At 41.7% G+C, this 23,021-nt stretch overlaps 1 protein-coding gene across 11 annotated transcripts in view; it reads right to left on the bottom strand.

The window, feature by feature from the left end:
* Nucleotides 1-22,520, bottom strand: part of ULK2 (unc-51 like autophagy activating kinase 2) — a 58,496-nt gene extending 35,976 nt beyond the window's left edge. For 5 of the 11 annotated variants that reach the window (XM_005220405.5, XM_005220406.5, XM_059878328.1 and 2 more), the window contains exons 1-12: nt 21,937-22,520; nt 20,978-21,070; nt 19,641-19,682; nt 14,743-14,775; nt 14,297-14,333; nt 9,249-9,422; nt 8,096-8,169; nt 6,388-6,489; nt 5,372-5,430; nt 3,415-3,497; nt 1,652-1,699; nt 1,225-1,313 (exon numbers count right to left, since the gene is read on the bottom strand). In XM_005220405.5, coding sequence (XP_005220462.1) covers nt 1,225-1,313; nt 1,652-1,699; nt 3,415-3,497; nt 5,372-5,430; nt 6,388-6,489; nt 8,096-8,169; nt 9,249-9,422; nt 14,297-14,333; nt 14,743-14,775; nt 19,641-19,682; nt 20,978-21,070; nt 21,937-22,026 — 924 coding nt within the window. In that variant the 5' untranslated portion in view covers nt 22,027-22,520. The other 6 variants (XM_015458739.3, XM_015458740.3, XM_005220407.5 and 3 more) reach the window with 4 other exon arrangements.
* Nucleotides 22,521-23,021: the final 501 nt, after the last annotated feature.

Genomic DNA, 23,021 nt, shown 5'->3' with positions numbered 1-23,021 from the left:
TCTGCAGTCTCTCCCTGACAGTGCACTTCCTCAAACTCTTCCCACTCATTCCATATTCAGTGTTTTTCTTTATTCCAGACTGAAACAGGAAATATACGACACTTTTTTTCCCTCTTAGTCTTTAAATCCACGGGAATATAACGTAAGTCTTCTTAGCCCTCTGCCTTTCTATTTGGTCTGAGTTGGCAGGCTGTGCAGAAGGGCTTTGCCAGTGTTAGGGCTCAGTCATGTGCCATAGGCTGCTCCAGCCTCTGCCTTCACCAGGGGCCATAGGGTCTCCCTAGAAAACAGGAATAACAGCACCTGCCACTGCCTGAGTATTACCGTGTGCCGAGCAGTGCGGTCAGTGCTTTTCCTCTTTATCCTTAAAAATGCCATGAAGCATGTAACTTATGCTCACTTTACTCAGACTCAAAGAGACTGAGTCACCTGTCGCAGGCAACATGGTGAGTCACGAATGTGGACATATTCAAGCCCAGACTCTTGAGCAGCAGGCTGCTAACCCCCAGCCAGCTTCCTGTGCAGCTCCCCAGCCCCACTGCCAGCAGAAGTCAAGAAATGCGTGTCTGCAAGCCAATCTGAAAAATGCCCATAGAGGCTGACACAATGGCCTCTGGACTTTGACTTGTGAAAAGTTTCAAGGTCACAACTCTCTCAGGCAGCAAGAGAGATGTGGGGGAAAGTCCAGGAAAGCACAGAAGAGGGAAAGACCTGGAAGAGCAAAGCAGGAGGAAGGCGTTCTCAGGACCAGGAAGAAGCACTGAGTCTGGAGGGAGGGAGCTGCAGGGGAGCAGCTCACAGGGCCTGTTGCCATGATGACAGGGTCTCAGGCCCAAAGGGCACTCCTCTACCACTGGAGTTCTGTGTGCACTAACTCTCCAGACTGATGTTTATGACGTTCATAAAATAAATACAAAGCTACCTATCTACCTGTCACAGTGAAACCCTTCCCAACCTTACTGAGCATGAAAAGGTGAGAGCACTGTGTTCCTGGTTCAGAGGAAGGCAGCCCTGAGAGGTACTGTGTTCTGCTGAAGTGTGCACATCTAGGTAGGGGCAGATTCCAAACTGGGATCTTCAGCAACAAGGCTCCCTGCTCAGGCCTCAGCCGCGCTAGGGAACTCCATACATAAAGAGAACACCCATAACATATCTGCAGCTCTGTCTGTGAGCAGATGCACTAGCACAGACCCTACAGTCACTTCTAAGAACCCCAGGACTTACTGGTGGAGACACGAAACGACAGGACGGAGAGCTGCCATAGGAGCCTCCAGAGGCAGAGCCGGCATACATGGGCACCGGGACTGGGCAGGCTGGGGAGAAACACCAGGGGAAGAGAGGCTACTGAGTGTAATTATGTGAGTCGTCCACTAAAAAACCCACAACTGCCACAGCTTCATGTTGACCAGAAATTCACATCCACATACTCCCATGGATGACACTAACAACACAGCAATTACTGAACTATTTCAACTTGGATGTAGAAGGAAAAACAGAACTGTAACTAAATAAACACAACTATAGGTATTTAAGAAAAGCCCAATGAAATCTTGAGAAGCACATAAAAGATTAATTTCGTGATATCAAATACTAATTTTTCCTTATGGTTGCATTTACTTGTTTAGTAAAAATGTAAAAAGTGGGTACTCACATTTTTTTGCTGGAACTTGCTCAAGGAAAGGATGGCTGAAAAATGCTTCTGCAATGAAAATGAGAATGCAACCTTTAAACTGACGTTGATTTTGGCAGACAGGTTGATCTTGTCAATGTAGTCAACATAGTACCCTTGAAATCATATATAATTATTACTGTTGTTTAGTTGCTAAGTCATGTCCAACTCTCTTTTGCAACCCCATAGACCCCGCCAGGCTCCTCTGTCCATGAGATTTCTCAGGCAAGAACACTGGGGTGGATTGCCATTTCCTTCTCCAGGGGATCTTCCCAACCCAGGTATGGAACGCAGGTCTCCCATATTAGCAGGCAGATTCTTTACCACTGAGCCACCAAGGAAGCTCATAATTATTATTACCTTCTTTATACAAACACAATTTCCTTTCAATGTAACAGCATGTTATTTTTGTAAATCATCTATAAAAATCATCAAATTGTAAATAGTTCTCAATCAATGAAAATTTAAAAATAATGGCTGTGAATTCTCCAAATGCCCATTACTAACACAGTACCACCAAGATGACTAAAGTGGATCTGTCCTCTTGCGTGGCTGTCTTCAAGTAGACGACAACACAGAGAACCGCAGCCAGGCCCTCGTTAAGCACATATGTGAACTACGGCTGTCAACTGTCCTGACAAGAAGTCTTAGGCAGCTCATTTGTAAATTCCATCCTTCTATCCCAGAAGAAGTATTCCTACAGCTGGTTTCACGTTTTTAAAAAAGCTATTAATTTGATTTAGTTCCTTCAGCTATTCACCAAGGATAAAACCTACACAGTAAGCCTGCTAATTAGATAAAGATAAATAGGTAGGTGAGTACATGAAAGTTTATTATTTTACTCTCTTTTCCTGTATGTATAATTTATTTCATTATTTCTTTAAAAGCCCACAAAGACCATCTCATTTATCATTAGGTCTCCAAATTACGTGCTACTAAATAGCACAGAGTGGACAAGGAGAATAGCACAGCATGGAAATTTGCCGGATTAATACAAGATCAGGAGTGAGATTAACTCAGATTTAGTCTAAATGACCTCACTCTCTGAAGCACTCAGTTCATGGCCTCAGTAGAAAGTAGTTCTAACAATTTCTGTATAGGGAGTAAGATGAAATAATCTGGATATATCTTTTCTGAAACTTCTATAAAAACTGAAATTAAACTTTAGATCATGAAATTGGTAAATATTTCTATCTTTAAAAGAAAGAAATTAAATGGACATTGCCCAGTAACCATGAGAAAAATGGGCCAATAATGAAATGACATACAGGATAATAGTTTGCAAATTATTGATTATATTAAATATTTGTTATTCTTTCCATACATTTACAAAATATGTAAAAAGGAAAAACACAGAGATAGAAAGAAAAGTAAAAATGAATTTCATTTTCCTCTGAAACCTCTACAGTATCTTAAAAAAATAGTTTTTCATGTGGTTGCCAAGAGGAGAAAGGAGGGTAAGGAGGGACTGGGAGTTGGGGATTAGCAGATGTGAACTACTATATATAGAATGGATAAACAATAAGGTCCTACTGTATAACAGGGAAATATATTCAACAACCTGTGATAAACCATAATGAAAAAGAATATATATGTGTGTGTAATAGAATCACTTGGCTGTACATCAGATACTAAAAAACACTGTATATCAACAATACTTCAATAAAACATAAATTAAGAAAAAAAAAACTTTTCAAAATACACAAAATTAGAAACCAGATACAAAATTTGAAAATATTACTTACCAAAGTCCATTCTATCTTTTTGGTTTCTCTGAAGCAAACCCAAAAGAAGATTAGCCAAATAAGGTGATGTTTCTCTGGGAATGCTGCAGGGGAGGGGAAAAAAAAAACACTAAAGTGGTGAGTTTATATATATTAACTACACAACTTTTGCTTTCATTATGGTAAATGAAAATGTATATGCAGTTTCACAAATACCACATTTTATACCAAGACAACCATGATAAAGCCTCATTCCTTAAAAGAGAAACAACCCACTAAGCAGCTGCCTCTGAGAAGCAGCATCAGTCTGGGAAGACTCTTGTCTTGAGATTCTTACTGCCTTTGTCAGAACATCTGCAGGACAAAGCCTCTCAGAAGCACAGCCACCTTGAGTTTTAACACAACTTCAACCTGGCACCGAGAGTTGCTACAGAGTTCTCTGTTAAACAAAGAGCAACCTCCAATTCTGCCTGGAAAAGGGTAGAGCTTAAATAAATAATAATGTCTGCAAACAAATGCTATACATAAGTTAAAAATAGCCACAGAACAATTTGCAAAGTAACTTGTACTGAACTATATGTGTGCAGAAGCACCAGTAAGAACCAGACATGGAACAAAAGACTGGTTCAAAATTGGGAAAGGAATACGACAAGGTTGTATATCATCACCTTCCTTATTTAACTAATACACAGAGAACATCACACGAAATGCTGGGCTGGATGAATCACAAGCTGGAATTAAGATTGTCGGTAAAGCTATCAATATGCAGATGACATCACTCTAATGGCAGAAAGCGAAGAGGAACTAAACAGCCTCTTGATGAAGGTGAAAGAGGAGAGTGAAAAAGCTGACTTGAAACTCAACATTCAAAAAATTAAGTTCATGGCTTCACTTCATGGCAAATAGAAGGGGAAAAAGTGGAAAACAGTAGCAGACTTTATTTTCTTGGGCTCCAAAATCACCATGGACAGTGCATTAAATTTCACTGCAGCCATGAAATTAAAAGACACTTGCTCCTTGGGAAAAAAGCTATGACAAACCCGGACAGCCTATTAAAGAGTAAAGGTATCATTTTGCCAACAAAATTCTGTATGATCAAAGCTATGGTTTTTCCAGTAGTCATGGTACGAATGTGAGAGTTGTACCATAAAAAAGTCTGAGCACTGAAGAATTGATGCTTTTGAATTGTGGTGCTGGAGAAGACTCCTGAGACTCCCTTGGACAGCAGCAAGATCAAACCAGTCAATCTTAAAGGAAATCAACCTTGAATATTCATTGGAAGGACTGATGTTAAGCTAAAGCTCAAATACTTTGGCCACCTGATGTGAAGACCCAACTTATTGGAAAAGACCCTGATGCTGGGAAAGACTGAAGGCAAAAGCAGAAGAAGGTGGCAGAGGATGAAATGGTTAGATAGTATCACCAAGTCAATGGACATGAATTTGAGCAAACTCCGGGTGATAGGGGAGGACAGGGAAGCCTGGTATACTGCAGTCCATGGAGTCACAAACAGTCAGATACAACTTAGCAACTGAACAACAGAATAAATATATATACATAAATAAGCAGTCAAACATGTAAAGAGAACTCACACCAAAAATATTTCTAAAGAAAAAAAATTTCAAAAGGTACACAGCAAACTCTTGTTCTCCGTAAGAGCAGGGGAAGCCCAGCCACTTTCTGCTTTACACCCATCTATTCTGTTTGCATTTCCCTCCCTTCTCTCAAAAAAACACATATAACTTGTATAGGTTTTTATTCTGAATAAATTTAACATTTTAAAAAGGAAGAAAATGGCACAGCACATGGGCATGCATGATGCTCTAGTAGCTTTCTAATTTCCTGTTAAAATGAATGCTCTCTTTACTGCTAACTGGAAAAAAGATGCAATAATGGAAAAACATACATAAAACACACAGAATTCAGATAAATAACACAGTATCGACAAAGTAAAACCCAGTGTAATCAAGACACATACCTAGGCATTAAGTTCCTGTTTTTTTCATAAAACATCCTTAGGTCTTGAGGACTATTAGCCTGTTAAAAAAAAGAAGAAGAAAATGGTTTAATTTCCTAAAAAACCAAGTGCAAAAACTCCAAATTACATGATGGATGCTCATATTCTTGCAATAGAATAGAGACTGAATTTGAAAGCCATGGACTCCTGAGGGAGCCATCGATGGGCACAAGGAACTTCTAACACCTCTGACACTGTACAGATTCTGCACATCTGGGCATAATGTATTTTTCTGAGGTCAGATTCTCAGAGAGGCCTGAGGCTCAGAAGAGTGACTACTCTGGAGGTTACATGGCCCATCCAACAGGTGTGCTGTGTGAAGTCAGGTGCAACGTACCTTCAAGGGAGTCAAGCCAGAGAACTAAGAAAGTGCTCCTTTCCAGCCTCTCCAGAACACAACACAGCAGCCTCCCTGTAAGAGCTGCTGAATTACTGAAGTTGCCTCTGCCTTTGAACCAGGCTAGGAAATCAAGTGTTCAACCTGCTGTGTCACTGACTTTTAATGCCATCTTGGGCAAATTATTTCTCTCTGTTTTAGTTTTCAAATTTAAAAAAACTGTCTCTGTAACTGGCCAATATGAACTCAAGAAGAATCATTGTGATCATATGCTAGAAGAGCTCTTTCTGACAGAATGTTAATGGAGAGGCAGACCCACCTAAGATAAATTGTGTAAAACCTAAACAATGACCTCTCCTCCAGGAGAGGCAGGAGGAGAGCTGTTACCCATTTTCCCAGACCTGCCCCCGCCCTCACACGGATTCCCAGACCCCAAATCCAGGCTAAGCAGGAAGCGCTAATATCACCATTCACACCTATTTCCCACGGGGTCGTAAGCCTGAGCTGGAGAACCTAGTATTACCTAGTATTAACCCCTACACTGTTCAAGGGCCAACCGCATTCCCCATTTTATAAGTCAAAGGCAACTGCAAAATGAAAAGAGCCCCGAACTAAGTATACCTGAAAAGAGTCACGGTACCTGAAAAGGTGGCTTTCCAACGAGGCACTGATATATCACTGTCCCGATGCTCCACAAGTCGGCCTTGGCATCATAATGTTGAGACATGATAACCTCAGGAGCCTGGGGAGAAAGCAATTCAAGAGACGTGCATAATGTCAGTTACATAATTGACCTGCATGTGTTAACTGGAGAAGATCACACTCCTAACAAAACTACAACAATAAAAACAACACACTGTGATACTGCCCTAATCAAATGATACTGCAACCAATATAGACCCACATTCTTACACTGAGGTTTACTGGCAAGTCCCAAAAACAACAATGGAGGAAAAGCAGCAGGTTGCAGAAAGAAAATATTTCTATATAATAGTATGGACACACAAAATACACAAAGAGCATTAAAATAGTAACAAAGAGTACACCCCAATCCCAGGACCAGGGTTACTTCTGGGATGGGAGAGTAGGAGAGTGAGAAGGGTGGGTTACAGAAGGTACATGAACCACTTTCGAAATATATCATTTCCTCTAAAAGAAGACCAAGGTGAACACGGTAAAATGTTAACTGTCGAATGCGGATGGTAGGCACACAAATGTTTGCTACATTAGTCCTATTTCCGCCACTTAAAACTCTAAAATAGTGGAAAATCTATTAGGCAAAACATAATAAAAACAGTCTTAAAAGCAAACAAAAAGTCTCTGATACTTTGTTACAGCTGTTTTCTCCCCTCTCATTAGATGTTGCTTTCTAAAACTACCATCAATCAAGGCAAGCATTGACTGGAAGTGCTAAATACACTGAATGACAATGACATTTTATTTTCTAGGCATAACATTTTTATTTATTGTTCCTAGTAAACTTCTTACTGGGTCAACTTCCTTTAATAATCAGCCCAAGTACTCTATCCTCAAGGCTGTAAGTTCAAGACTGAACTGATTTCACACTCGAGAAGTGCAAAGTAGCATTTAATTATATTAAATTATAAGATTTACTATATAAGCAGTAAGGTTATGATCAAGAAAAAGTAAACCTAACACAAAATTTTTTTGAACTTTGAGTACTAGTTCCCTTGATCTCAAAGTTGATTTTACATTAGAAGAAACCCTAACTGAACATAAACCTATTTTAAATTCAAACTGAATTAGGTTCATTTACTTCACAGGATTCTGAAGCTCCAGAATCAAGGTGTTTCCAGGCTTACCACCTCACATTAGTTCAGAAGTGTCACAGCCTTACCCTATTAGACCTGACAGTAACCACAGGAGAGGATAAAGAAGAAAAGTAAGATTTTTCAGCTGTTACATGTGACACGAATGGGAAACATTTCTATAGTATAGGGATCCTGTCAAAAGAGACAACATGCAAAGGATGACTACAACCTATAGGTGAAGATATGCCCCAAAAGATTTTTTTAAGTATTCCTAAAATTACACATCATGTATAGCATGACCATACTTCATCAATTTTTATTTCTAATTTAATCTAATAGAAGATTTCTACCATAACTAATCATGTTAAAAAATAAATGCCAATGGGCAAAGATGACTTTTATAGTCCACTAGGCTAAAGCGAAAGACGTGTGTATTACAGCATTTCAGTAATATAATTAACATTTGTAAATACTAAAAACTCAGACTATGATAAAAATCACATCTTAGTTGGAAACAAGCTTTATACTTAAATCCCAATGCTTCCTGCTGTAAACACAAAGGATGCAAACACTCACCATGTACATTGGGGACCCGCATAGTGTGGCAGCCATCATGTTACTATGCAAGTAACGAGCAAAACCAAAATCAGCTGTTTCACAAAATAAAAGGGAGAAAGTCAAATGATACCTTTGCCCACACTTAACACAGATCATGATTCTTTAAGATACAAGCAGGCACAAAAGAACTATGAGAAACTAAAGCTTATTGACTTAGACTGTCCACCAAAGAAAGAAGTGGCCACCTCACTTTCAACAAGTTAAATAATGGTAGTAGCCACCAATGGCACAGGTCGCTGCTCTGCCAGTTTTGTAACCCAGAAGGGAGTTCCTCGCTTTGCAAGAGAAAATGCCAATAATAGTAAATGATTCATTAATAAAGCTCTCATTAAAATATCAACACCAGGTACAGAGTTTGAGCTGTTTTCATCCTCCTCCAGATACCAGATGTAACCTATATAATAACAGACATTTCTTAAAATACTGGTAAAAAATTGTTTTTCCAACAACCATGAGAACAGCTTTAAAAAAAAATCTAGCATTACCAAGTGCTTCAAATAATCCTGAGAGTGCTAAAGTGTTAGCCTCTCAGTCGTGTCCAACTCTTAGTGACCCCATAGACTGTACAGCCCGCCAGGCTCCTTTATCCATGGGATTCTCCAAGCAAGAATACTGGAGTGGGTAGCCATTTCCTTCACCAGGGGATCTTCCCCACCCAGGGACCGAACCCAGGTCTCCCACACTGCAGGTAGATTCTTTACCATCTGAGCCATGTCTGCCTTGAGTGAGCTAAAAAAAAAAAAACCTTCCAAATAAGAAGCCTGAACTAAATGGTCTCTCAGATCCCTTAGGTTAAAATCCCATGAGCTGTGAAGAATCAGGGTATTAATTTGCTGCCAGCAACGCAGTGTGTTAGCTTCCATCTGATGAAGAGAAGCATCTCCTCCTGAGATTCCTACTCGGAGCCCTGGTGCAGGCCCATCAGCCCTTTCTGAAATTTAGCACCTGCTGCCAACAATGTAAAGCATTCCCACATCCAAATGGACTTCAGTGAATAGAACAAAAATCTCAAAAGTGTCTCAACAAAATTCATCATTCTCACTGAACTAAAATTACCTAAGAATATTGAGTCTCAAAAGTGTTCTTTGAGTGAAACAACATAGCCACATACCTATTTTGATGCGAATACCACTGACACTGGACTTCTTGCGACTGGCGTAGGACAGCAGGATGTTCTGGGGCTTGAGGTCCCTGTGGATGATGCCCTTGCTGTGCAGGATTCGCATGGCAGCTGCGATCTGATGCAGAAACACTCTGATGGTGTCCTCGCTGAGCGTGCCCTTAGCTGGGAGAAAAGGCATTCCATAAACACTTAAGCCTACAAAACCAAGTCTCATCTGTGGGAGTAAGGAATGGGAATTCACTTTTTCTCATTGTTTTTACTCTAACAATTTAAGTCTATGAAGAGGTATCAAATATCTCAAAAATTTTAATCAACTTATTGTAAAGAGAACTGATTTATGTTTATATCTTCTATTCTCATCAGCGATCCTTTATGGTTTTCTTTTCCCACTTTTACTGGGAAGAATGAGCATGACAACAGATGCTTAGCAAATGCGAGTTTCCTCCACAAGCCAAAAGTAAGTCCCCTTCACATCAAGTACTTGGGATAAATGTCCATATTTAATCCCAAACACTACCTGAGTACAAATTAAAAACACGTGATATGCTTGGCTGGCGAGACTAAGGCATTACCCCCAACTGGACCTGTCAGGGGGCCGAGGCCCACACCTGTCTCCTTTTCACCTCCCAGAGGCACCTCTCCTAACCAAAGACACCTGTAAGAAGCTGCGTCTTCACTGCTACCAAGAGGTGGTGGGGACACGACTGGAGAGTCATCGCTATCCAGCAAACAGCCACGCCCACACATGCACACCAGAGCATGGCTGGATGTGGAGTCAGGCTGCCTTTGTTCAAATCCCAGTTCTTTCACTTACTAATACTCACTGCACAGCCATGGAAGTTGACCCCTCTGTGCCAACTCCTCTACAGAAAACTGAAAACAGACTAACCATGTGGGGCTGTTGCAACATTCAAACAAGACAGCACGTTTAATCATAAAGACTTAAGGAAAACACCTGGCATGTAATAAGTACTCAAAGGTAAAGTGAAAGTGCAAAGTGTCAGTCGGACCAACTTTTGTGACCCCCTGGATCGTGGCCCACCAGGCTCCTCTGTCCAAGGAATTCTCCAGGCAAGAATACTGGAGTGGGTTGCCATTTTCTTCTCCAGAGGATCTTCCCGACCCAGGGATCAAACCTGGGTCTCCTGCACTGCAGGCAGATTCTTTACCATCTGAGCCACCAGGGAAACAAGGTAGTCAGTACACAAATGTGTATTTTATAACAGTGGATCTAAAAGTCAAAAGTCCAATTCCTTCAATCTACATTAGGTATTTAATATCCGGGCCCCCATTTTGACTTCTTTGGCTCAGATGGTAAAGAATCTGCCTGCAATGCAGGAGACCCGGGTTCAATCCCTAGGTCGACCCCATTTTAGAGTCTCTGTGAACATACTTCTGCCCATACAACTCTAGAACATGTTCTTTATAACCTTCTCTTATGCACTTAAAACTAGGAAAGACAGAAATAACACTAATACACTGAACAAGTGAAATATTACTTTTAAAATCATTTTAATGAGTGACATTTTGTCCTTAATATCTTCAACAGTGGAAACAGTGACAGACTTAATTTTGGGGGGCTCCAAAATCACCGAAGATGGTGACTGCAGCCATGGAATTAAAAGATGCTTGCTCCTTGGAAGAAAAGTTATAACCAACCTAGACAGCATATTCAAAAGCAGAGACATTACTTTGCCAACAAAGGTCCATCTAGTCAAAGCTATGGTTTTTCCAGTAGTCATGTATGGATTTGAGAGTTGGACTATAAAGAAAGCTGAGCACCAAAGAATTGATGCTTTTGAACTATGGTGTTGGAAAAGACTCTTGAAAGTCCCTTGGACTGCAAGGAGATCCAACTAGTTCATCCTAAAGGAAATCAGTCCTGAATATTCCTTGGAAGGACTGATGCTGAAGCTGAAACTCCAATACTTTGGCCATCTGATGCGAAGAACTGACTCATTTGAAAAGACCCTGATGCTGGGAAAGATTGAAGGCGGGAGGAGAAGGGGACAACAGAGGATGAGATGGTTGGATGGCATCACCAACTCAATGGACATGAGTTTGAGTAAACTCCGGGAGTTGGTGATGGACAGGGAGGCCTGGTGTGCTGCAGTCCATGGGGTCACAAAAAGTCAGACACGACTGAGCGACTGAACTGATTATCTTCAAATGAACTAAATCCCCATGGTTTAAAAATTACCAAATACTTTTTTCTGTGAGGGCTATTTTCATCTACTTTTAAAAATTCCTTGGGGTTCTTTCCCTGATGCTCACTATTAAAAAGAAAAATCCAAATGCATTAAAACATACAAAAAGTGAAAGCTTCCTTGCTCCCCTCCCTAGAGATGAATGAACACTGTTAAACTCTGGAGTACGTTCTCCCGGTTCTCCCAGCTCTACTGACACTTCCCTTGCAGATGAACGCAACGATGACAGCACATTAGTGGGAGGGTCAAAGCAACAACTGGCGGAGAAGGCGATGGCACCCCACTCCAGTACTCTTGCCTGGAAAATCCCATGGATGGAGGAGCCTGGTGGGCTGCAGTCCATGGGGTCCCACAGAGTTGGACACGACTGAGTGACTTCACTTTCACTTTTCACCTTCATGCCTTAGAGAAGGAAATGGCAACCCATTCCAGTGTTCTTGCCTGGAGGATCCCAGGGACGGGGGAGCCTGGTGGACTGCTGTCTATGGGGCCTCACAGAGTCAGACACAAATGAAACGACTTAGCAGCAGCAGCAGCAAAGCAACAACTGGAGCTTTACTGCTGTAACATTTTAAATTACACTGAAGCAATAAAAATGGATGGTACGGCTTTTTCCATCTCATTCATTTACATTTTCATTTTAGGGCTTAGAAAACTTTTGCTACTGTCAATGACTGCAGCTGCTTAGAACTTGTATCTTTGCCCCATGATACATGCAAGTTTATCTGATTCAGAGACCAAATTCTAACACTGTTTCTGTGCAGAAAAATTAATGATCTCATTTAGGCTGTTTCTGGGCACAAACTACAGTAGAAATTCACGTATTTCTATGAACACGGAATGCCTACTCTCAACACAATCCCACAAACTGAAATTCTCTTGGTAAAAGCTTAACATTTTAAAGGCACAGCCAACATGAAAACTCTCAGACGGATGAACTCCTGAGCAGTTGGCCCTGACAGGGCAGGCTCAGCCGTGGCTGCCAAACTGAAGGTATCTGCTAAAAATAATGTTAAAGTACAACTTACCAATTACTTTCCAACTTCCCTTATTTTAACTTGCAATCAAAAGAATTTGTTTTTTATCTTTTGAAGATGTGAAAGGCACTTTATCAAACCAAATACAAGGACTAAATGGGTGTCTTGTGATTTAATGGCATTATGCCCTCCAGACCTCTGACAGATCTTCTTGATCAATGCTCCCCAACAGAAACATAATGTGAGCCTTATACATACCTTAACATCTCCTAGTAGCCACATTTTCAAACATGAAAAGAAACTGGTGAAATAATATCTATTTAACCTAGTACTTCCAAAATATCATTTCAGCCTATAATCAACATTAAAAATCTTGATATAATCACTCTTTCTTTCAAAATGCAATGTGTGTTGCATATCACAGCATACCTTTCAATAGCTCAACAGCCCCATGTGGTCAGTGGCTACTGTAGTGGACAGTACAGCTCTAGACAATGCCTTGAGTACCTAAGTTATTCGACACATCTCTTCAAGTGGCAGACAGGGAGAGGTTAAGTATGACCATTAAGTATGACCAGCAATTAAGTGACATAACAAAGGAACTACTGCAAACCAGCCTGCCTGTCTTGACCCCAACATTCAGGTAAGCTCTTCATTCCCTGCTCTCCTGATCTAACACTACTGCTCCAGAACATCCAAAGCAGAGTTCAACATCACATATAGATTGTTGAGGAAGCTAACAAACCTGCTACAGCAGCATCAGCACCTGTGTCAGCCCACAGGCTTTCTGTTAGAAAAGAACACTGATATTCCGACAAGGAAGTGAAATAGCTAAGTGCCCTTCAGCTTGACCCCGGGGAAAGGGGCTTTTACCTGGATCGATAAGAAGTCAAGGATCTCAAGATTCAGAGGTTAACAGAAGGTAGAAGCAAGGTGTCTTCTAGCTCTAACTCCTCTCCTCCAATAGAGAAAAAAATGCCCATCTCTGAATTTTATCTACTAGCAAATGACTTTTTGAAAAACCTTTTTACCAAACTGACATAATCTGAGAGAATCTCAGGAAAAATACCAGAGAAGGCAATGGCAACCCACTCCAGTACTCTTGCCTGGAAAATCCCATGGGCGGAGGAGCCTGGTGGGTTGCAGTCCATGGGGTCGCACAGAGTCAGACACGACTGAAGCGACTTAGCAGCAGCAGTTTTAGGCTGAGAGATGAACCTTTTACTACTTTTTTATTTGTTTGTTTTGCCTATTTCCCATATACTTTCAAGGGTGAACAAGTAGGTGCTGACTTCATCTAATGTCCTTTAAAAAGTACTTTGGAGGGACACAATTTGATCTGAACACGAACACACTTTATATATGGAATTTCAAGCAACATCTAGTACTAAAACCTTACCTCTATGCCACAAAATAATGTCAAGGTTACCCTGAATCCCTTACGACATCTTTTAAAATTTACAAGCAACATTCACGTTAATAAACACATCCTAGGACATATTCTCCCACTATTTTTTTTTTTAAGGAGATGAAAGAGACTAAAGGTTCACTGCCAGCCCCTAACTAGAATCCTTTGAAGAGAAATTTTGTTGGTTTTTCTCTGATGGTGAGAAACCTCACCTCTCAAACTGTCAGAGAAAGGCACACATAAACAAGTACTTATATACAAGCAAAGGAGTAAAACCACAACACACAACAGTCAGGCAGCAAAGCAACCACAATTAAACATATACAAATATTTATTGGATGTTTCTATACACGTACAGAAAACAAGGGTAGCATATTTCAGAAGTAAATGAAGATTAAACACACTATAGTACTATACTGACCACTGACAAAGTCAAAAAATTACCTTGCAAATAATCTGCCAGGTCTCCACCATTGCAATACTGATATACAAAACAAAAAGTAATTAAAATAAGACACTGATTCAAGATTATTTCAATTCATTATCAGCTTTCTTTTTTTTAATTTGGCTACATGGCATATAGTATCTCAGTTCCCTGACCAGGGATCGAACCCACATCCCCTGCATTGGAAGCTTGGAGTCTTAACCACTGGATCACCATGGAAATCCTATCAGTTAATTTTAATTAAAAATACATTTGTAATATTATAAATCCAGTCCCAAACAAATTATAAGAATCATAGAATCAACATTTTAAAATTTTATATTCCTTATAAAATAGAATCTAAATCACTGAAACTTTATTAATTCAAATTTCAAATAACCTGTCAATTTTAAGGTATGCATTAATCAAAAGAAAAAAATTAAAAAGAAACCTGGATACTACCTACCTCCATCACCAGAAAGACAGAGTTGGGTAATTCCTGAAAAGTAAACATATTATACATGGTCTAGATTAGAGAAAAAAGCAAGCAAAAATTTTAAAATAATGATTGTTAATAAAATAGTATACGTATTCATTTTAAAGAAGTAAAATGAAATCACAAAATCCATTAGTAAGTGAAATTTAAAATCCCCTAAACACTGACATAAGCATCTCAGCTTCAATGACACTAAATGGCTAATGTAGTCATCAAGAAGTTCAAGTCTATTCATGCAAAGAACTAAAGGAAGAGCAACACTAAATGTGCAGTCTCGATTCTGAAACACATGGTCTGGGATGCTTTGTCCTACCAGCCCACACACACCTGAAGGAAGCATGTACTTGCTGGGATTCTTAACTGTAATATAATACATTTCCACCTTTTTGCTTGATTATCTTCACCTCAACAGCTGGCCAATATTTACGTCTGGTATGTAACCCCATACCCTTCTCCTACTCATATAATCAGAAGCTAAACACACACACAAACACACTTTACTTTGAAAAAACGGGATATCACATATAAATATCTGAACCTTGCTTTCCTTACTCAATAATATACCAAAGAAATCCATCCAAGTCAAATGCATATGCACAAGTCTTTTTCCTAACTGTCATATGTCATTGTGTGACTATATCACCATTTAAGCTGTTTCCTACCAAGGAACATCACTTGTTTCCAGTCTGGGCCATTATAAGCAAAGCTGTATTGTTTCTTGGACACACATCCTAGTTCTCAGGCTTTTATGGCCCTCGGATAGATGTCCAGGATTCTGGGTTGTTTAGTCAAGGATGTGCAGCTCTAACATCCTTGGCAGATACTCCTCAATGACAGACTTTTTAACTCCCTACTATAAACAGGACACTGGTCCAGGCCCCGAGGGTACAGCAGTAAGACAGCAGAGTAGAATATCCTTTTCTCCCTAATCTTAAATTCTAAGAAGGGAGGGTCAGGAGCAAGTCAACAAACAAAAGCATTAAGTACACAGAGCCTGGAGATGATGATAGGTGCTTTGGGGAAGGAGGAGAAACAGGGTTGGGAGGGGACTGCAATTCCATTTAGGGTGGCTAAAGAAAGCTTCCTGAAAACACACCGTTTGAGTGAAGACATAAGGAAGGTTGAGGTGTACCTGTGCAGACAACAGACATGGCGATCCACCTGCACATATAATCTCCCTGCAGGAAGGAGGCCCTCGGCATGAGGAAAAGGGGGAAGTGGCCAAGAACCACAGGAGGCCCAAGTAGACAAAACAGAAGCAGCAACATGCAGAGAAGGGGAGACCGGGGATAGCGGGGTTTGTCTTTCACGCACAGAAACAGGAGCCCCTGCAGGACCCATGCAGATAAGGAACACACCCTGACCTGCATTACTGGGAGTACTTGGACTGTAATGCCCAGACTCTTCCTCAGGGTGGAGGCAAAGTGTCGTCACACACTCCAAAAATCATATCCAAAGCCTGACATTTGTACCAGTGACACATCTCCTCCTCAATCACACCAGTAAGAATTACTGCACTTACTACTTTTGCCAATAGGAAAGGTGAGAAGTGACATCTTTCACCTTAATTTACCTTTCTCTACTTGTTTATGAAAATTTCACCCATTTATGGCTGTATCATCTGACATAAAATAAGTCTTTCAAAACTTTTATGTCCCTACTTTTATCGCTTCTGAGTTTATCTTGACTTAAAATACCTTTCTAGGGACTTTCCTGGTAGTCCAGTGGTTGGCAGTCCTCCTGCCAATGCGGGGGACACAGGTTTGATCTCTGGTCTGGAAGGATCCCATGTGCTGCTGAGCAACTGAACCCTTGCACCACAACTACTGAGCCTGTGCTCAGCAACAAGAGAAGCCACCGCAATGAGAAGCCCGCGTACTGCAATGAAGACCCAGCACAGCCAAAAATAAAAATAAATAAAATACCCTTCTAGCTCTTAGATTACATATAGTCATATAAATATTATTCTAAGATCATTACTGCTTATTTTATATATTTAAGCTTTTGAGTCACTGAAAATTATTCTGGAAAAATGATGAGGACAGATGTCTCAGTTTGCCAGCATCATGTATTGAACGAATCTCTTTTTCACTACACTAAAAATTAACAAGAGGTAGATGTTTCCAGACCATTGACATTCATGCAGGGAAGTATTCCCAGCTGACAATACTTACCTCATGCCCAAAATACTCAAAGATATGTATCTTTCAAAAGCAGTCATGATATCACCCTCCGAACGGCTTTGCACCATCCTTGGACTAGCGATCCATCCCGTGTGAGCCCTCCACCGTCCCCTACATCACCCAGCACTCCCTCCACTCCCAGCACTCCTGCCACATCCCTTCTTCCAGGTCCTCACTCTTGTCTTTCCTGTCGGGTCCTCACAGAGGCTGCATCTGCGTGGGAAGCTGACCTGCCTATGCCCAGCCCAGCCTCCTCCCACTGTATTACATGACTATAGATTCATATATGTGTTTAGAAAACTCTAAAACAAATATAACAAACAGTGGTTATCCCTGGGAAGTGCCATATCTTTTCTAATTTATTCATTTTGATAATGCTGGAATATTTAAACTGTGAGTGAGTGAGTGAGTGAGTAAAAGTCGCTCAGTCATGTCCAACTGTTTGCAACCCCATAGACTACACAGTCCATGGAATTCTCCATGCTAGAATACCGGATCTTCCCAACCCAGGGCTAGAACTCAGGTATCCTGAATTGCAGGCAGATTCTTTACCAGCTGAGCCACTAGGGAAGCCCCATTCAAACTGTTAGCATATATTACTTCTGTAATTAGGGAAAATGTGTTTAAGTGTCATCTAAAGTGAAACCTGAGGACTACAATGTCAAAAGTTCTCAGTTCATCAAAGTGCACATAAGTCTGAGATAGACCTCCACAAGTGGCGGCCAGTGTGAATGGTGCTCGTCTCCAGTGGATAAAATGACTGCACCCACCTCTGCACCCCACACCCTGTACCCCAATCAGAATCCAGCGAGCAAATCTAAACTCTGTCTACTCAACAGCCAAGCGTCAAGATTATATTCATCTGACCAAGAGTTCTGAAGTCTATTTTTATAAATTAATTCCAGGAGTACACAATGCACAAAACAGTAAACATTTCTCAGCAGTCACCTTGATATTTCCAATTGTTCCACAGTTCTGGTTTCTGGAACATGTTCTCCCTAATGATATCTCATTCTGCAGCCAAAGCCAGTACTTTAAAATATTCATTTCGACAGACAAAAATCTAACTACACTCTCCACCCTGAAAGCAAAATCAACTCTGAACTTGATAGCGTTTTCTGTACCTCTCAAGAGACAGGCAAAGAAGAGTTAATATTACTTACCAATTTTTACACGAGGCACTGACTTGTACCTCGTGGTGCCCTCTATCTACAGAAACTCTGACAACTACACAAACAGCTCTGAGGAGAACCAGCATTTCAATAGGGATTGTGACATCAGATTAGTTTTGACTTTAACTGTTTTTCCCTTTTCTAGGCTGCTTTGAATTTCTCAAATGAAGGAATGAATTGTATCTATTTAAATAGGTAATAAAATATACCCACAGAGTATACATGTTCTGTATATGGAATCTGTTGTATTTTTGGAGATCACACACTGACATCAAAAACTTTAAACCTGATCGTTCTGCTTGTCCCAATAATTCCAATTCTAGAAACTGAACTCACAAGACATAATCAGGTATCTTCAGAAGTTATGTATTATCCTTGGAGCATTTTTTTGTAATGGGAAAAATCTAAACATCTTACAACTTGGGTAGAGTTAAATAAATACTTTGCTGTATGATATGACTACATAAAAAATAACTATTTTTTAAAGGACATACAGAAGAGCCCACTAAAATTAATCACACTGAGAGCAAGGCCTGTTTTACAAATGCCTGGCACACAGCACCTCACCGCATGGAACCTCACAAAATGAATGAATTTGAATAATGTAAGTGTATAGGGAAATGGTTTTAGCTAGAAATAAAATAGCAGAATCACATAACACACTCATTTACTTCCTGGAATTCCACTGTCCACACTAAGAAAACAAAAGAACAGAGTAATGTGCATCAAGCACCTGGTCGGCTGTGGAAGGAGTGGAGGGAAAAGCTGAATGCACCGCCCCTCAGGATCAGACTCCTGGAGTTCCCATCAGGTGAATACCACTAGAAGGGTGATTCTAGGATCCAAGGATTTTAAAACACAATATGGCCCCTAAATACAAGCCAACTACTTGCTCTGGTGCTCCACCCAATAAGCAGGAATTTTCTCTAAACCTGGGCTTTTGAAAAGGATTTCCAAGGGTGATTTTGACTATACAGAAATGTTGCCTTAGAATGTAACTTCAGAATCCAGCCTTCCCACCTCCAAAAATAATACGACTCTACTGTACCCAATCAACATAAACAAATCCAGGTGATGAATCTGCAGTTTCCTTGTTATCATGCCATGTTATCGCCTAATATCACCACTATTAGCAAACATTGCTTCTGCAATAAGAAAAAAAGCTCTAGTTGATTTTTCAATAGCCCAAAATAGTCCTTTCTACATTCATCACAGAAATGCCAGATCTCGCGTCAATATTTCTCTACTTGACCTAAAACAACACTACTGTAGCATATTATCATTTATCAGTAAGTTTACTTATGCAGCACATTATTTTATCCTTTTGCCCTATACTATTTTATACAAATTCTTAATAAACACACAACTCCAGCTATATATCTTTTCAACAAGAAAAAAGCAATTTTTCTGTTTCTATGATGACATTTAAATTTGTATGAAATGGAAAAAATTTCTATTAAGTTCTTTATTAACAAACATACATATATTTCTTTGAAAATCCAAAATAAGGTACCTGAACATCATAGAGTGCTACAATGTTTTCATGCTGAAGTTCCTGTTAAGAAAATTGAGAATTCAAAATATTTGTATTTAAGAATTGTAATTTTTCAATATGCAAATAAAATTAAGTATATACACACATTTATATCCATTTATACTATTTCTAGTATACTACACTTTTGTTACTAGTTAAAACAATTCAGTCTAATTAAGAATAACAAGAAATGTGCCTGATCAAACTACTTGGGGCAAACATTTTTTCACTGTCCTAATTTATTCTCATTTACAAAATAAAACGTCAGTATGACCACATATTTTACTGCTAGTCTTTTAGATTTAATACATAATTTCTAACAAGAAAGGCCTAAAATTCCAAACTGCTTTTAGAAAGCATGATTTGCCTAAAAGAAAACAAAATATAATTCAACAAGCTATAATTCTTACCCAAGAGCTGTCCACAGAACAGCAGTTCTGATGAACGTTAGATGAAGGTTCCATGTTTATATTACTTTGGGATTAAACACACCTAAACCTATTTCTTCACTGCATATTTTTTTCGAATTTCTTTATAATGAATCAAGGGCTTTGTGACTCTCCAAGAAGTATTAAGTAAACATGACTTTCCACATTTATTTGACCATGGACTCCTTTCCCCCCTCAAAGCATCCCACTTGGATAATTCTGCTTATGAGTGATCTAAAAAGACAACTTCCAAGGAAAATAACTTTGCTCAATTTATAAGGAAAATAGATTACAACTGCCCCCAGTTCTCCAAAAAATATTTAACAAGAAAGGAATCAACAGAAAAAGAGAGAAATAATGCGTAAGAGAGGCCTGTGTGTAGTGGTAGTCACTCAGTCATATCCGACTCCATGCAACCCCATGGACTGTAGCCAGCCAGGCTTCTCTGTCCATGGGATTCTCCAGGCAAGAATACAGGAGTGGATTGCCATGACCTCCTCCAGGGGATCTTCCCCACCCAGGGATTGAAACTGGGTCTCCTGCACAGGAGGCAGACTCTTTACCATCTGAGCCACGAGGGAAACCTCCAAGAGATGCCTGCCTCTTCTCAAAGGACAACGCAATAACTAAGGGAAAGGAATGATGAGAAGCTAAAATCAGTTTTCATCTAATCCCTCTAAGCACTGACCAAGAGCCGCAAGCATCTATTCTTAAAAACAGCTTGCAAGTACTCAATGTTTCAAAAAACTGAGCATGCAAAAATGAGAGCAACAGGTGAACATTCTCAAACTTGGGGTCAACTACCCAAACTGGAAAGGATGTCATCTTGTGTTCATTTAAGTTTTATTCTAGTGTATCTAGTATGAAATACCCCATAAAGAAACATACCTTTAAGATTTTAATTTCCTTCCCAAGCAGTATTTGTGATTTTGACAGGTTCTTTTTATTAATACTTTTAATGGCTACCTCCCAATCAGTTTTCTGGAAAGGAAAAACAATTACTCCTGAAAATTATTCCACAGAAACAACTGAAGAGAAACAAAGAAAAAAGAATCTATAAGCATAAAGATGAAAACAGAACCCAAATTTCTAACAAGAAAATGATTTTACAAAGGTGTAGCAAGCTAACGTCCCACAAGACAGCCAGTAAAAATAAATATGAAGCCTCCGTAGTAACTAGCAATAAATGGGGAAAAAAAAGGACACACTTTATCTACAACGACTTAAAAGTTATGGAGGATAAGCTGGGAGATGGTTAACAGTTAACCGAAAATAGGATTTGACAGCTAGGCAGGATTAAACGATTCGTGGTGGTTTTTTTTTTTTTTTTCTTTCTTGAGTTTTAAGTTATTCTCACGATAAAGGAAAACTCGGTAATATTGTATTTACTACTTTACAGGCTGAGCAACCAGGCCAGCCAGCCCTCTTCAGACCTGCCCCTTGGCTCAAACTCTCTTAGGATTATTTCCACTCCTGAGGTGCCTTTCCGAATTCTTTAGATTCTAAAACCTGCTGGGAGCCTGTTTTCAAAACAGCATAAGCTTAAAAAGAAAAAAAAAAAAAAAAAAAGCTGAGCCCGCTCTCGGGTCGATTTGGGTCTCCCCGCCTCACCCCACGGCCGGCCGTCCGCCCAGCCCAGGAACGAAGGTGGGTGGGCGGTCGGGGCTCCGCGCGGGGAAACGCGACACTGAGTTGGGGAAGCCCGGGGCTCGCGGGCCACCTGTCCATTTTCCGCTAGGTCTGCAATTCTCCGCCACCGGGGAGGGTCCGAGCGCGACCGGACCGGCCCCGCGCCACCCCGGCCGCAGCCTCACAGCCGCCGCAGCCCCGCCTGAGGCGGGGCTCACCTGGCGGTGCCGCCCCCGGAAGACCACGGCGAAGGCCCCGTGTCCCACGAGGTCCCGCTTGCTGTACTCGAAGTCGCCCACCACCTCCATGGCCGCGCCCCGGGGTCGCGCGGGCGGGCGGCGATCAGCACCGCGGGCCCGCCGGCCCCGAGCGCGCCCGCCGGCCGCCGAGCTGGGGCAGCCGCGGCCCCGGGCCTGGGCGGGCGCTCATGCCGAGAGGCCGGGCAGAAACCGGGAAGCGCCGCGCAGGGCCGGGGTCAGCGAGGCCTGGCCCGGCCCCGGCCGCTTCTCATGCCGGCCGCCGCCGGCCGCTGACTCCCTGACGAAGCGGGCTCCCTGAGGAAGCGGACTCGGCGCTGCCGAGCAGGGGCGGCGCCGTCGTCGTCACTGAGCACTCCCGGGGCCGCGCGAGCGCCGGGGAGAGGTGCGGGCCCCGGCGCCCCCCATCCCCGCCCGTCTGCGCGTTGGCCTCTCCGAGGGTGCGGCTCCGCCCGGCCGCCGCCCTTCGCGGGCCCGGCCTTGTGCCCTCGCCAGCCTAACCAGCGAAGGGCCCGCACGCGCGCGCCGGCCGCTCCGCGCCGACTGCCGGCCCTCCGCGACGTCAGCGCATCTTGAATGCCGCAGTGCGCGGCGCGGCGGACGCGCTACCTCCGCCGGGAAAATGAGTGCCCAGCTGCCGTTGGAGGCGGGAAGAAGCGCGCGAACCGGCGGCTCCCAGGGCTAGACCCGCGGGGAGGCGGGCTTCCGGGAAGGGGCGGCAGGAGGGACGGGGGCATCCCTGTGCAGTGTGGACCCCACTGATGCGATGAGGGCAAAGGAGCATCTCTTGTATCCAGGCCTTTCCGCGCCCTGCGAAGCCAGAGGCCTCGCCGCCAAGCCCCCACCCTTTTGCATTTACCCTCATGGGTGTGTAGGTCAGGGATCCTGCACCTTCTGCGGCCACTTGGCTTCTGTGAGGAACTGATGACAGTCCTAGAGAAATAAATGCGAATGCTCGTAGACTCAGTTTTGGTTGTTTTCAAGGCTCTAGTGAGAAACTGCTTCCCAGCCTTGGGTGTCCTGCAGCGTGGCCTCCGGCTTCCTTT

Source organism: Bos taurus, chromosome 19, assembly GCF_002263795.3.
Source record: "Bos taurus isolate L1 Dominette 01449 registration number 42190680 breed Hereford chromosome 19, ARS-UCD2.0, whole genome shotgun sequence".
Lineage (NCBI taxonomy): Eukaryota > Metazoa > Chordata > Mammalia > Artiodactyla > Bovidae > Bos > Bos taurus.
Note: the sequence above shows the minus strand (reverse complement) of the source record. Positions and strands in the feature narration are given on the sequence as shown.